General features: G+C 36.2%; 1 protein-coding gene across 1 annotated transcript in view; it reads right to left on the bottom strand.

Moving 5' to 3' along the window:
- The window catches only part of KANSL1L (KAT8 regulatory NSL complex subunit 1 like), a 162,642-nt gene extending 152,781 nt beyond the window's left edge, over nucleotides 1-9,861 (bottom strand). Inside the window, exon 1 of the mRNA XM_007935904.1 lies at nucleotides 8,774-9,861. Coding sequence (XP_007934095.1) covers nucleotides 8,774-9,861 — 1,088 coding nt within the window. The remainder of the gene's footprint in view (nucleotides 1-8,773) is intronic.
- Between the last annotated feature and the right edge of the window lie 7,301 nt (nucleotides 9,862-17,162).

The raw sequence follows: 17,162 nt of genomic DNA, 5'->3' as shown, positions 1-17,162 counted from the left end.
AAAAAAAAAAAAAAAAAGATTACAGCCTTGCAAACTATGGGGCAGTTGTACTCTGTCCTATAGGATTGCTATGATTTGCAATCAACTCTATGGAAAGATGTGTGGGGAATTTCTAAACAATATGGCCCAAAGAGATAAATTTTTTCACTTCTTCTCATCCTGTGAGAATTATGACCATCAAAACAACTACTTAACTTGGTTATCTTCAGATGTGTCAGAGTGGAGAAGAAAGGATTGTGATTTACTAATTCAGAACAAGATTTAAGGAAATTCAAATTCAAATATATACAAGCAATATGATACTTTTTTCATGTAAAACTTAAATTTTATAGGAATACCTTAATTTTCCTTTCCAGTTTTATTTAAAAAAAAAAAAACTTTTTCTGCTTTCTTTCAATGACCTGGATATTGAAAATACCTCCCTCAACTGTGGCCTAAGTCAGCTAAATTAGATATTGTAAGTGTAGCCTGAATTTGGAGCTAGAAGACACAGGCTACAATCTCAGCTCTACCACGTAAGCAAATCCAGTGAATAAACTGTCCTTTAACCAATTACCTTAAGTATTTTTCCCCCAAAGATGTCTGTCTAAATGACAGAATATAAAATATTTCTTTACCATTTTGTAAGTGTGCATCCATTTCACAATTACACTCTTAAATTTCCATCCTTCTTTATTTCCTTCACCTCCCACAAAATGGAAATGTATCTTCACTCAACCAGCACTGTAAATTTTTCTAGGACTGTTTTTCATGTAATTTCTTCTGTTTTCTTCATATGTAGAATAAAACAAATAATATCAAACCTCTCCCATCTATCTCACTAGTGTAGAGAATAAAACAGATAATAACTGCAAAGACAACTGTAAACTCAGAATTATACATTATTAAGGAGTCCTGGTGGCACAGAGGTTAAAGTGTTCAGCTGCTAACTGGAAAGTCTGCAGTTTGAACCCACCAGCAGCTCCATGGGAAAAAAATATGGCAGTCTGCCCCCATAAAGCTCCAGTCTTGGAAACCCTATGGGGCAGTTCTACTCTGGAGGGTCATTATAAATCAGGAATAGCTTGATGGCAATGGATTTGGTTTACTGTTTGCAATACAGTAATATTCTTAGTCTGTTTATCCTTCAAATCTCACTCTAAGCACAAACACTTCTTTATCCAATTCCTCCAAGGAAAATAATAGATCACCTACGTGGCTTACTTATTTTTCTTTCCATTGGCAAAATAAGAAAGCAAGAAGAAAACTATGACTTAATTTCTGTCGTACTGTAAGAAACTTAGTTCTATTCTGTGTTTTAACCTGGAACAATTCACCTGACAGCTATAACTAAACGTCAGTAATCTCCCTTCTTCCTTGGTGCAATGCCTAATTCTGCTGAAAAGAGTTTCTTTATCAAGCCTACTTATTTAGGTACCAAGCCGTTCAAACCCACCAGCCACTCCTTGGAAGGAAGGTTGGGCAATCTACTTCCGTAGCGATACTGCTTCGGAAACCCAAGGAGGGGTTGCTATGGGTCGGATCTGACTTGACAGCAGTGAGTTTGGCTTTTTTTTTTTTAAGTAAAATCTCAAAGAAAATTTGAATATATGGGAACTAATTTAGGTAAATGATAGGATTTTTTTTTCTCCAAAGCTCAAGACAGTTGGGTGATTTGGAAAATACTGGCAGGTTTCCTGGGCATGTTTCCTGAAATAAGGCAAGGAGCCATGTTTCTTTCCTTTCTATAATCTTGTTAGATCAGAATATGCCTGTTTCAACATCTGTTGATTTCCTCACATGCATCCATAAGAAAAGAAAAATGCTAGAACTCTATGATCTTACCACCAGATGAAAGGTACCTTAATTATACCAGACTACATCCCATCACAATTCTAGTTCAGAATACACAGGCCTGACTTTGATGTAATAACACCTTCATTTCTGTGTCTCTGGGCTTAGTTTTGCCACACAAGTGTCAGGGAACTAACACTCCTAACAGGAGCCTTCAATCAATAATTAGGAGCTGGCTTATAAATACCTCTGTTCCTTCACCTCTCAAATAGGTTTACTCTGAGGCATGTATTTTACATTGGCTCCCCAAGTTTCCCCAGCAATCTTAAGCTCCAACTGGCCTTAACAGTAAATGGCTTGATCTGGCACCTTTTACTGGATGGCTTATTAGTGCCTTATACTGGATACAAACTTTATATTTAATATTTTATTATGTCTAGTACTTTCTGTTGTTGTTGTTGTTATGTGCCGATGAGTCAACCCCTACTCATAGCAAACACTCCTTGGGTTTCCGAGGCAGTATCACTACGGAAGTAGATTGCCCAACCTTCCTTCCCAGGAGTGGATGGTGGGTGTGAACTGCCAGGCTTCTGGCTGGCAGTCATGTCCCTTAGGCACTACACTACCAAAGCTCCAGTACTCTTCAGGGCAGATCAAATAGATCAAGGAGGTGGACTCTGATTCAGATAGGTTAAATGTAAGCTTGCTTAAGGTCACAGATTTGTAAGTGGTAAGTGAGGATTATAACTCAAGGATATTCAGAAACTATGTTCCTTTAACAAAGGATCAAAACACAAGGGGTTCTGGGAGATCCATTCACATTACTGTATATAGACTATATTTCAACCTTACAAAAGCATAAAATCCCATTATCCATTCCAAAGGAAAATGACTTTTTTAAAAAAAATTTAATTTCTAATGCTTGTTAGCCTCTCAACCAAAAATTATCTTTAAATGTATCAGTAATGTCATTAATTATGAATTAATCTACTGCCTGAATGAAAGGAAGAGAGGCAAGTCATACATATATATAAAATAACACTGGTAATGGTAATGGCTAATATAAAGGCTTTCCAAATTCCCAAAACAATCATATTCCTTCACAGCTAAATTTCCAGATCCGAGTAGAGAAATGTGTTTTTCCTGTAGAGGTATACCAGTTCATTAATTGTCATTAAGTCAATTGAGACCATAAACTCAAGAAAAACAGAAAATATCATCTAAGATTTAAATGATAAAATATAACACATTATACTTATCTATTTTTAAGAACTGCTAGTATTAAGTATTATAATAATTACTTTTAAAGTCCATAATTTGTGGCTGAAGTCATTCAATCATTCACTCACTGAACACACATTCACACAGGTTCTAAGATATCCAAGATCAACTATAGCCAGTTTAGTACTAGAGACAAAAGAAGGAGGGGAAAATATATCAAGTAAAGATAAAGCAACTACAGGATGGAAAAAGATAAAATAAATACTTATAAGAAACATTTCATGGATTGCCAGCCACAAATTTTGTATCTTCCTTACTACATATACAAATGGGCAAATATTCATTCCTTCACTGAACGAATGCTTACCAACCACTGTAGACAATGCTAGGCATTGATTATATAATGAAAGAACAGTATTTGCTTTCAAGGTATTTAAAATTCAAGTTCAAGTCATTTTTAGTATTTGCCTCTGTGTGTCTTTTAATATGCATTCAGAAGTTTTCATCAAGAAAGATGATAAAAATTTAATTGTGTTAATAGTCACAAAAAATGTATCATTTTACCTGCTTTAGGTTTAATCTGATTTATGCATACCACAAATGAAACATGAGTTTCCAGAAATATACAAAATTAATTAAAAAAAAAAAAAACTTAAAAGACAGAAAATAAACCTATTACCAGAACAAAAGTTTTAAATTAAAAAAAATTTAACAAGTTGTTTGTTGTCGTTATATGCCGTTGAGTCAGACCTGACTCATAGCGACCCCTTCTTGGGTTTCCGAGGTGGTATCACTATGGAAGTAGATTGCCCAACCTTCCTTCTGAGGAGTGGCTGGTGAGTTTGAACCACCAGGCTTCTGCTTAGCAGTTAAGTGCCTTAGGCACTACACTACCAGAGTTCCTATTTAACAAGTTGTTTTTGTTATTTGCCATCGAGTCGGCCCCGACTCATAGCGACCCCTCCTTGTGTTTCCAAGGCAGTATCACTACGGAAGTAGGAATGCCCAACCTTCCTTCCGAGATTTAACAAGTTAGAACTGATTAATTCCAATTTCAAAAAGACAGAATTGATTTTTATATTCACATCAAAAGATATACATAATTACAGTTGTGTTGTATATCTAGAAAACTATCAGTTTGTCATACTGTGGTGGTATGCACATTACTGAGATGCTTGAAATTTTGCCACCAGTATTTCACCCACCAGCAGGGTCACTCATGGCAGACAGTTGTCAGCAGAGCTTCCAGACTAAGACAGACTAGGAAGAAGGATATGCTGGTCTACTTCTCAAAGAACTGGCCACTAAAAACCTTATAAACAGCTGTGAAACACTGATGAATTGCTGGAAGATGAGTCCCTCAGATTGGAAGGCACTCAAACTATGACTGGGCAAGAGCTGCCTACTCAAGGTAGAGGCACCCCTAAAGACATGATGGAATAACGCTTTTGGGATTTTCATCTGCTGAAGTGGCACACCTCAAATTGAGAAGAAATAGCTGCAAACATCCATTAATAATCAGAAAATGGACGGTACGAAACATTAATCTAGGAACACCGAAAGTCACTAAAAATGCAATGCAATGCATACAGATTGATATTCTAGGCATTAGTGAACTAAAACAGACTGTTATTGTACATTTTGAATCTGACAATCATGTGGTCACCTATGCCAAGAATAACAAATTGAAGAGGAACAGCATTAAGTTCATTGTCAGAAAGAAAATTTCAACATCCTGAAGTACAATGCTGTCAGTGACAGGATAATATCCATATGACCATAAGTAAGACAGAAAAGACAAAAATGGATGTCAGAAGACACTCTGAAACTTGCTCTTAATGGAGAGTAGCTAACATAAACAAAAGAAGTAAAAGAGTTAAATAGAAGATTTCAATATACAGCTTGGGAAGACAAAGTATTATAATGAAATCTGCAAAGACCTGGAGTTAGAAAACCAAAAGGGAAGAACACAATAAAAATTCAAGCCTCAAGTTGCAATACTGAAGGATTCTATGGGCAAAATAATGAAGGACACAGAAAGCATCAAAAGAAGATGGAAGGAACACACAGAGTCACTGTAGCAAGAGGTAGCGTATGATCTAGAACCAATGTTACTGAAGTCCAAACCGCACTGAAGGCACTGGAGAAAAATAAGGCTCCAAAAATTGACAGAATACTCATGGATATATTTCAACAAATAGCTGCAATGTTGTAAGCAGTCACTCACTTATGCCAGGAAATTTGGAGGACAGCTACCTGGCCAAACGGCTGGAAGAGTTACACATTTGCATCTATTCAAAGAAAGGTGATATAATAGAATGTGGAAATCAAACAATATCATTAATATCACAAACAAGTAAAATTTTGGTGAAAATACTTCAAAAACACTTCCAGCAGTACATCAACAAGGAACTGCCAGAGATTCAGAAGGGATTACAAATGAGGGATATCACTGTAAGCAAAGAAAACCAGAAAGATGTTTAACTGTGTTTTATTGGTTATGCAAAGGCATTCAACTGTGTGGATCATAACTAATTATGGGTAACACTGCAAAGAATAGGAAATCCAGAATAGTTAATTGTTCTCATGAGGAACCTATACATAGGACAAGATGTAGTTATTCAAACAGAAAAGAGGATTGTACGTGGTTTCAAATCAGGAAAAGTGTGCATCAGGTTGAGTAATTTCACCATACTTATTCAATCTATATGCTTAGCAAATAATCCAAGAAGCTGGACTAAATAAAGAAGAAGGCAGTATCATTAACAACCTACAATGAAGATGACATTACCTTGCTTGCTGAAAGTGAAGAGGACTTGAAGCATTTATCTATGAAGCTCAAAGACTACAGTCTTCTGTATGGATTACAACTCAACATAATGAAAACACAAATCCTCACAAATAAACCAATAAGCAACAGCATGATAAATGGAGAAAAGACTGAAGTTGGCAAGGATTTCATTTTACTTGGATCCACAATCAAGGACCATGTAAACAGCAGTCAAGAAATCAAATGACATATTGCACTGGGCAAATATGCTACAAATGGTCTCTTTAGAGTATTAAAGATTCAAGATGTCACTTTGAAGACGAAGGTACATCTGGCCCAACCATGGTATTTTCAGGTACCTCATATGCATGTGAAATCTAGGTAGTGAATAAGGAAGACCACAAAAGAGTTGGTGTCTTTGAATGATGGTATTGGCAAAGAATACTGAAAATACCATGGACTGCCAGAAAAAGAAACATATCTGTCCTGGAAGAAGTGTAGCCGGAATGCTCCTTGGAAGTTAGAATGGCCAGACTTTGTCTCACCTACTTTGGTCATGTTGTCAGAGAGGACCATTCCCTGGAGAAGGATATTATGCTTGACAAAGTAGAAGGTCAGAGAAGAAGGAGAAGGCCCTCAATGAGATGCCTGACAGAGTGGCTGCAAGGATGGGCTCAAGCATAGCAAGGATTGTGACAATGGTGTAGGACCAGGCAGTGTCTCATTCTACGGTTCATAGCATTGCTATGAGTCAGAGCCAACAAGACAGTACCTAACAACAACATATAAGAGATTTTCCAAAAAGTATAAAATGTTATTCATACCTTCAAGGGACCCAAAGTAGAGGTGGGTTATTAAGACTAGAATATATATTAACAAGCTATGTAGAACAAAATATTATTTAATAAATTGTATAGCCCACAGTGCTACAGGAGACCAATGAAGGTCAACACAGTCTCAGAAGACAGGATTTTATTTGTTTCCAGCGAAAAAAGGACAAATCTGTCCTTTAGCTCTTCTCAACAGAAAAAGTAAATACTGAATTTACTTAACTCACCTACTAAATTTTATTAAAATGAATTACTTCAAGAGTAGTGTAAACATAAAAATTGGTAGATTTTAGAAATTTCTTTCCAAACACAACTACCTGATAATCCTTGTGAACACAGACATTGTTAATGATGTAACACTAAAGAAGTAGCAAGGTACTAGGGAAAGAGCACAGGTTTAGAGTCATACATATACTGACAAGAATCCTGGCTCCACAACTTATCAGGCTTTTTGACCATGGGCAAATTACGCAATAATGCTGAGCCAGTTTTGTCTTGAGGAGAACTCCCTCCACTCCCACGGTTGTCATAAAGATTAAATGAGGTATCATATGTAAAGTAACAAGCACAATACCAACTAGAAAAATCACCTGAACTCATTAATGATAAGCTCCCACACTTCAACAAATTTGAATGATAGTGATATAAGGACATCAGAAGACTGGAATGCTCACTCTGCTTCACATTAAAAAAAAATTAATATACTGATCATCTATATAATAATAAAAATTAAAGTAGCCAGCTTCTAATTCTATGATGATTTTCATACGTTTTTTGGGAACCTGATAAAGGTGATAGACTTCCTCCTCCAAAACTGCCACATATACGTGCAGAATTTTACATTAATTTGGGGACATTCACAGATTCCCTGCAAGCCAGATTAAGAATTATGTTCTATTTCACTATTTAAATTAAAATGAAATAAAATTGAAAACTCAGTTCTCTAGTTACATTAGCCACCTTTCAAGTGCTCAATAACCACATAAGGCTAGTGACTGCTAAATAGCACAGATATACATTTCCATCATTTCAGAAACATCTTCTGGACAGTGCTATGCTAGAATGATAACACAATGTGATAATTTAAAAAATATATATTTCTCTCTCTCTCTCTCTCTTTTTTTAAGTATGTAAATACTTCTCTCTCAAGGAAATTCTCAAGAGTGCAGAGACTGAGTATTTTGCCCACAACTGAATCTTTAGTATCTAGCATAAAATAAACAAACATTCTATAAATACCTTATAGCTGACATAGTTTTGTATGCGTTATATTAATATAGCCCAAGTTCACTACACTGGTAAAGGGCAGAGCTGAAAACTGTGATTAAAATGAGTATATAAACAGTTTCTTAAAAGCACCTAGTTCACTTAAATGTACCCTGTTGTTGTTGTTATGTGCTGTCGAGTCGGATCTGACTCATAGCGACCCCTCCTTGGGTTTCCAAGGCAGTATCACTACAGAAGTAGATTGCCCCATCTTTCTTCCGAGGAGTGGCTGGTGGGTTTGAACGACCAGCCTTCTGGTTAGCAGTCAAGTGCCTTAGGTACTGATCAATTCCTCAAGCCCATTAGGGCAGCATGCAGACTTCAAATTTCTTGAGTTTTAACTATTCATATTTACAGAGTGGGAGCCCTAGTGGCGCAGTGCCAAGGCATTTGACTGCCAACCAGAAGGCTGGAGGTTCAAACCCACCAGTCACTCCTTGGAAAGAAGACTGGGCAATCTACTTCCACGGAGATAGCACCTCAGAAACCCAAAGAGGGGTCACTGTGAGTTGGAATTGACTCGACGGCAGTGAGTTTGTTTTTTTTGGTTTGCTTGACTAGATCATTTAAGTAAATATTTGAGTCTTATTCACATTCCATTCAAGAATAGAAAAATATGCTTACTCGTAACTTAGTTTTAATTATTCCTCTATGAGTTTTTCCTAAGTTAAGAAAGCAGTTGAGTAATTTAATTGTCAATAGGTGGTATATGTTGTTGTTGTTGTTCTGTGCTGATACTCAAACACAATAGTTTAACAATAGAAATATTTTAAATTCATCCAAGTTTTATAACTTAAAGACTATACCACTAAGATTTCAGAAAATCTATTTCCTTTTAACATGTCTCGAAACCAAGACAAAATTGCTGCTATATACAGAACAGTAAAAGGTCTAGTAATAATTTTGCACTTACACTGCCACATTTTTTCTAATGGTACACTCATCCAAATCGTCATCAGAGCTGCTATCAGTTGCATCAGAATCCAGACCCTCTTCAACATGAGACAACAGCCCTGTAGCAGACAGTGCAAATCTTTGGATTTCTGCAGCTGAACATTGTGCAAAGCCATTTTTTGTATCATCCCACAATTTATTCTCTACAGTCAAGATGTTGACTTCTGGCTTAATTTCAGTGCACTTAGGTAAACTGTTATCCAAAATGGTGGTAGTTTCATGAAAGATCTTCATTTTGGGGAGCTGATGCTTCACAGAAAATTTCATTTGCTGACCATAGTGCTTAACAACATGCTTTGCCAGGAGCATCTGCAAATGTTTCTGAGTTCTTCTAGCCTGGCTGAGTAAAATTTTCTGTTTGCTTACACAATGAAGTAAACGAGCACTCACTTCCTCCTCTTTTTCAGCAGCTGAGGAACTAATAGGTACGTGTGAATGGCCAGGCAACATTTTCTTCTGAGCACAATGTAATAAACCCTTTTTAACTTCAGAATCAGTGACTTTATCCAAAAGTGCATTCTTTTGGTACCAATTACAGTTTTGCAGTTTTACTTTATCTACATTAGTGTCTTTGGTTACATTTGAATCCAAAATAATTTGTACATCTGTCATACACTGGCTTGTGGTATCTGATAGAGGTTCTTTTTTGATAAACTCTTCAGAATGGGAATGACAGATTTTACTGAGCTGAATGTTGCTGCCATTACACAGTATTTTTTTCAGTTTATTGCAATTGGGTTCCACTACTTTCTTTTGTTTATAATTCTCATTGTATTTCTTTAATGTAGAATTAGAACTCATTAAAAGAACTGTCTTATAATGTTTTGAAGACTGTGGGGAGCCAAAATGTTTTAAATTCACAAAATCAGTATTAAGAGTAGGTTCTGGAGTTGGAAATCCCAGCACCTGAGAGAAACTGTCTCCTTTTAGCTTTTCATCTACAGTTCTTGGACTTTCCATGCACAGCATCTTGTCAGTCTCCATGGTACTTGGCAAAGATGAAAAGTAGATACCCTTTTTTGCTGCCTCCCTCAGAGCTGGGGTCATGGCGATTCCTGCAGATTGTTACTGGAAACCTAAAATAAGGTAAAAATAAATCATCAAATATCAAGAAAAAATGTTTACGCTTATACTTGATCCAAGGGCAACATTTTTGATGTTTCTGATTAAAGTGTGAATGGAACTCAACTCCTCCTTTAGCTCCTCACTCCTAACATTTTCTCCACTCTTTCCTTGTCAGGGATTTAATAAGGACTAAACAAACTGTTCCTCACTCTGATGAAGGGCTAAATATACTAAACGCCAATTAAAGTTGTGCACCATCTAGCAAAGTAAAAAGTTCAACAGATATAATTAAATCTCAGGATTCTATTTTTTGACACTGTTGAGTGAGCATCAAAAAATAAAGATTTCTAACCTGAAAGGAGCCATATGTGAAAATGTGACTCAATCTCATACTTTCAGTTGATAAGAATTACTTATCTTTATGAAAGGAAAGTAATTGTTCTAAACCTTCATTTTCAAAGCTAATCCTCACAAACTGAACAGTATTAACAATAATTAAAATATGCTCAATGATATTTGTAAAAAAGACCTATATGAACTGAACTACAAACAAGAATGTGTAAGTAATTTTAGCTGTTAAAAATAATAATGAAAACTTTCTTATTCAGCAAGGTACACACATTTTTCCTGAACTAGCATTTGTAGTATGTTTTTCCCTTTTCACAGCTGGATAGTCATTATTTATATTTATACAATATGTCATTCCTGCCTGGAAAATAGTGGAGATTGTATAACATCACCACTAAGGATTAATCCCATAAATAGACAAATTTCGTATCTAAAAAACCCAAACCATTATTTTTTTACACAAAAAAATTAATCTGGCACCACTAAAATTATCATGCCTGAATAGTTAATGAAAAATCTTTCCATCATTAATGATTACTTTTTGAAGATAATTGAATACTCTGAAACTACGATACAGTATTACATGCAATTTTTTCAATATATATGAAGGGTAATAGTCATTTAAATTATCGCATTCCCATATTATATGTCCCCTGGTGCAAGCTACTACTCTACTCTTCATTTCTATTTAAATACAAAAAAACAAATATTGATTCTTTGCAAAGATTAGCAGGAATGATTAAAGAGAAAGAAAAAGGCAAAAAAAAATTATATAATAAAAAATACCATAAACAGGGTTAAAAGCAAGTGATAGACTAGGAGACAAGATTTGTAACATGGAAACAGACTAAGGACTTGTATCCAGAATATATAAAGAACCCCTACAAATTAGCAATAGACATTGTCATGTACATTGCAGATAATGAAATCCAGATGGTTATTAGACATATGTTCATCTCACTATAATGTGAAGAATGTAGATTAACATAGCAAAAAATTAGTTTTCCAACCATGAAATTGACAAAGGTGTTTTACATAAGAAAATATCAATTATGATGAAGATGTGGGTAAATAAGATTTCTAACATCTACCGGGACTATAAATTGGTTCAGTAGTTTTGACAATAACATCGAAAATGTGTTTGTCACTGGTACACAAGGGTGTACTGTTTTTAACAGTAAAACATTCTTTCAAAACAAATAACGTAGATGTCTAACAATAAGAGAATGGATAATAAAATATGATGGAATATTATATAGCAGTTAAAAATGAATGAACTAGATCTATCTATCTATATAAACCCATTGCTGACACATCAGTTCTGAGTTGGCAATCTGATGTGCTTCAGGATATAACTGCAGTTCAAAAGTTTCTCTTGGCTGTAACCTTACAGAAGCAGATCTCTAGACCTTTCTTCCATGCTTCAAAAACAGTGAATTAAAAAATAACAAAAAAAAAAAAAAAAGTACAGAATAAAGGGCTCTGGTGGCACAGTGCCTAAGCCATTTCATTGCCAACCAGAAAGTTGGTGGTTCAAACCCACCAGCCAGTCCACGGAAAGAAGATGGGGCAATCTTCTTCTGTAAAGATTAACCACCACCCTGGAACCCAATGAGGTCACCATGAGTCAGAATCAACTTTATGGCAGTGAATTTGGTCCTATATATAGTATTTAAAAAAAAAAAACCTCACTGCCGTCGACTTGGATCAGACTCATAGCAACTCCTCCTTGTGTTTCCGAGGCGATACCACTACAGAAGTAGAATGCCCAATCTTCCTTCCAAGGAGTGGCTGGTGGTTGTGAACTGCCAGCCTTCTGGTTAGCAGTCAAATGCCTTAGGCACCAAATCCTATATATGTGCATATATGTGCATATGTGTTTGTGTGTGTGTGTGTTTGTAGAGTTGGTAAGAATGGATCAGAAAAATAACCACCAAATATGCTTTCCTCCATCCAGTGAGGAAAGAATAGTCTCTTTAATAAACGAGTTTGGAACAACTGGATTTCTACAAAGAGTGAATCTGGCTGGATCAATAATGTCTTACATCATAGACAAAAACTAACTCAAAATGTAATCAAAGACCTAAATTTAAGATCTGAAACTATAAAACTCTTAGAAGAAAACATAGGAGTGATGCTCTGGGATCTAGTTTTCGACAAAGATTCTTAGATACGACACCGAAAAACTATTGTTCATCATTGAAGGACTTTATCAACAAAATGAAGAGACAATCTATAAATTGGGAGAAAAATTTTGGGAACTATATATCTGACAAAGGTTTAATTTCCAGAATAAATAAAGAACTCCTACAACTTAACAATAACAACTCAATCAAAAACTGGACAAAGCATATGAATAGATACTTCACCAAAGAAGAAATACAAATGGCCAATGAGCACACGAAAAGATGCTCAACAACATTAGTATTGTTAGCTGTCACCAGGTCAGCCCCTAAACTCATGGTGACCCCATGCACAACAGGATAGGACCATTGTGATCCATTAGTTTTTCACTGGCTGATTTTCCAGAAGTACATCACCAGGCCTTTCTTGCTAATCTGTCTTAGTCTGGAGGCTCTGCTAAAACTTGTTTGGCTCTGCTAAAACTTGATTAGCACCAAAGCAACACATTAGCTTCCACTGAAGGATAAGTGGTAGCAGCACTTGAGGTGCATTGGCTGAGAATAAAACCTTGGTGTGTTGTTACATGGAAGATTAGAATTCTACCACTGACCCAGAATGTCCCTGTCATTACTCATTTAAAAAAAAAAAAAAAACTCACTGCCATCAAGTCACATCCGACTCAGCGACTCCTTCTTGGGTTTCTGAAGTGGTATCACTACGGAAGTAGATTGCCCAACCTTCCTTCCGAGGAGGGACGTACAAACTAAAACCACAATAAGATACTACTTTATGCCCACTAAGATGGCCATGATTTAAAAAAAATGTAAAATGACAGGTGTTGTCAAGGATGTAGAGAAATAGTAACCCCCATTCATTGCTGCTGAGACTGTAAAACAGTACAGCTGCTGAGGAAAACAGTTTGGTGGTTCTTCAAAAATTTAAACATAGAACTACCACGTTGTTGTTGTGTACCATCAAGTCAATTCTGACTCAGAGACCCTGTAGATCAGAGTAGAAGTGTTTCATGGCGCTTCTTAAGCTGTAGTCTTTGCAGGAGACTGTCACATCTTTCTCCTGTGGAGTGGCTGCTAGGTTTAAACCACTGACCTTTCAGATAGCACCTGAGCATTTAACCACTGCACCACCAGGGCTCCAAGAACTACCACATGCTGATCGAACTTGATGGCAGTGAGTTTGGTTTTTTTGGTTAGAGACATACCTAAGAGATGTGAAAGCAGCAACACAACAGACATATGAACATCAATAACAGTGCAGCCCTATGGAGACAGACTGAAGCCATTCCCCTTAAGAACAGGAACTGACAAGGATGCCCTCTATCACCACTTCTATTCAACATTGTATTGGAAGCCCTAGCCAGGGCAACAGGCAAAAAAGGAAGATGAAAGGCATCCAAATTGGTAAGGAAGAAGTAAAACCCCTATTTGCTGATGATATGATTCAACACATAGAAAACCCAAGACACTCAGCAAAAAAATTACTGGAACTCATTGAGAGATTTAGCATAGTGGCAGGATACAAGATCAACATACATATATCAGCTGGATTCCTCTACATCAGCAAAGATGCTGCTGAAAAGGAAATGAGGAAATCATTTACAATACATACCAAAAAAAAAAAAAAAAGAAATGCTTTGGAATAAATCTCGCTAGGGACACAAAAGACCAGTAGAAAGAAAACTACAAAAGATTACTGCAAGAAACCATAAGAGATCTATGTAAATGGAAGAACATACCATGCTCACGGATTGGAAGACTGAACACTGTGAAAATGTCAATTCTACCCAAGGCCATCTATACATTTAATACAATCTCAATTGAGATACCATCAACATTCTTTAAGGATATGGAAAAATCACTCACTAGGAGCTCTGGTGGGAGCTCTGGTAGTGTAGTGCCTAAGGCACTTGACTGCTAACCAGAAGGCTGGCGGTTAGAACCCACCAGCTACTCCTTGGAAGGAAGATGGGGCCATCTACTTCTGTAGTGATACTGCCTTGGAAACCCAAGGAGGGGTCACTATGAGTCGGGTCTGATTCCACAGCACTTAACAACAACAACAGGAGCTCTGGTAGCATAGTGCCTAAGGCACTTGACTGCTAACCAGAAGGCTGGCGGTTCAAACTCACCAGCCACTCCTCGGAAGGAAGGCTGGGCAATCTACTTCCACAGTGATACCGCCTCGGAAACCCAAGGGGTTGCTATGAATGGCAGTAAACTCAACGGCAGTGTTTTTTGTTTTTGTTTCTTTTAATGGCATAAATAGACTATCAAGCAAAACCCAAAATGTATAAGGACCAGAAGATAAACTAGATAAATGGGACCTTCTAAAAATTAAATTTTATGTGCTTTCAAAGACTTCTCCAAAAGAGTAAAAAGAGAACCTACAGATTGGAAAAAAATATTCGGCAATGACATGTCTGATAAGGGACTTATCGATAAAATTTATAGAAAACTCCAATACCTCAACAACAAAAAGACAAACAATCCAATTTAAAAATGGGCAGAAGACATGAATAGACACTTCAGCAAAGAGGATATTCAGGCAGCCAACAAACACATGAAGAAATGTTCATGATCATTAACCATTAGAGAGATGCAAATCAAAAGCAACAAAGAGATATCATCTTGCCCCAGCACTAATAGCCAAGTTCAACAAGACACAAAATAACAAATGCTGGCAAGGATGTGGAGAGATTGAGACTCTCATACACTGCTGATGGGACTGTCAAATGATACAACCACTGTGGAAAGCACTATGGTGATTCCTTAAAAAGTTGGAATTAGAAATACCATTTGATCCAGCAATCCCATTACTAGGTATATATTGTAAAAAAGTGAGGACAAGAACAGATATATGCACACCCAGGTTCATCGCAGCAGTATTTACAATAGTAAAAAGATGGAAACAACCTACGTGCACACCAACAGAAGAATGAACAACCAATCTATGGTACCTACATGATGTAACCCTAAAGAATAATGTAGAATATGCAAAACACTGCACAACGTGGATGAACTTGGAGGACATTATGCTGAGTGAAATAAGTAAATCACAGAAAGACAAATATTGTATTAGTTCATTACTGTAAAAAGTCAAGGAAAGGTTTATATGTGGTAGGAAACTTTCTTTGTTGGTTACCAGGGTGGGAGGGGAAGGGAGGAAACATTGCAAAAATAAAAATAAAAATCATAAAAAAATAATAAAGATCACAGCCCTATCCACAAAAAATAAAAGGTAGAAACAACCTAAATGTCCATTAACAAAACAATGGATTAACAAAAAGGTGGTACATACATAAAATGGAATGTTAGTCATAGAGAGAAATGAAGTCCTGATACATAGTAAAACCAAACTCACTGCTGTTGAGTTGATTCGACTCATAGCGACCCCTCTTTGGGTTTCCAAGGCAGTATCTCTACAGAAGTAGATTGCCCAATCTTCCTTCCAAGGAGTGGCTGGTGGGTTTGAACCATCCCATGGATAAACCTTGAAAATATCATGTTGAGTGAAATAAGTCACAGAAAGAAAAATACTGTATGGTTCCACTTATATGAAATATCTAAACTAGGCAAGTGTATACAAGATATTTACCAGGGGCAGGTGTGAGGGAGGAGAAAAGGAGGAATCACTGCTTAGGAGACAATGAGCTTCCAATAAGGGTTATAGAAAATTTGTAAATGGAAAAGGATGATGGCTGTTCAATATATTGAACACAATGTGACTAAATTGTACATAGGAAAGAAAAAAATACACACATGAAACTTGTAACTATAATTGCATTAGGTAAATTTCATGAAACAGAACTAGGAGTGGTAGTTTAAAGAAATATGAGCTTTAACAACAAAATTTTATTACTTGAGTAAACATATTAAATGCAAAAAGGACCATGTTGTTATTTCTGAGTGACAAAAATAAATGTTTGCCTTTTTTATGTATATTGCATAATGTCTCAAAAAAAATGTAGACATTTCTGTCTAATGCCCCCTAATTTTGTATGTCTTAAAACTTATAAACTTACATATATATATATATTTATATTTATTTATTTATATCACAAACATAATATTAAATCATATATAAATTTGTATTCAGCCTAAACCCAAAAAAACAGAAAATAACCAGACTTCTCTGTTTTTATATTTTATACTCTATTTTTATGAGAAATAGAAATAACTATAAAACAAGCTAGCACTGGAAAATTTTTTTCAAGTTTCAAATTAAGTCATTTGATCCACTCAATGACCTACACCTTCTAATCTACAAACATCAACAGTGCCATTTAGATAACCATGTTGCTCTCTAAGGAAAAATGCCTTAATCATAGTTCTCACTGGAGATGTAGTCATATTCAAAAGCTAATGTAGTTTACCCTCTCCTCTCCCATATCTTTGTCTGCTAAAGCATGCAAAGCCAATGACTATAATGAAATGTGCAAAGACCTGGAGTTAGAAAACCAAAAGGGAAGAACATGCTCAGCACTTCTCAAGCTGAAAGAACCGAGGAAAAAATTTAAGTCTCAAGTTGTAAAATTGAAAGATTCTATGGGCAAAATAGTGAGTGGTGCAGGAAACATCAAAATAAGATGGAAGGAACACACATAGTCACTGTACCAAATAGAACTGGTCAATCTTCATCCATTTCAGGAGATGGCATATGATCAAGAACCAATAGTATTGAAGGAAGAAGTTGAAGCTGCACTGAAGGAATTGGTGAAGAACAAGGTTCCAGGAACTGACGGAATGCTCATTGAGATGTTTCAAGAAACAGATGCCCCACTGGAGGCACTCACT

The sequence above is a fragment of the Orycteropus afer genome, unplaced genomic scaffold, assembly GCF_000298275.1.
Source record: "Orycteropus afer afer isolate SDZICR_OR568_19922 unplaced genomic scaffold, OryAfe1.0 scaffold00002, whole genome shotgun sequence".
In the NCBI taxonomy this organism is placed as follows: domain Eukaryota; kingdom Metazoa; phylum Chordata; class Mammalia; order Tubulidentata; family Orycteropodidae; genus Orycteropus; species Orycteropus afer.
This window is presented reverse-complemented; position numbering and strand designations above follow the sequence as displayed.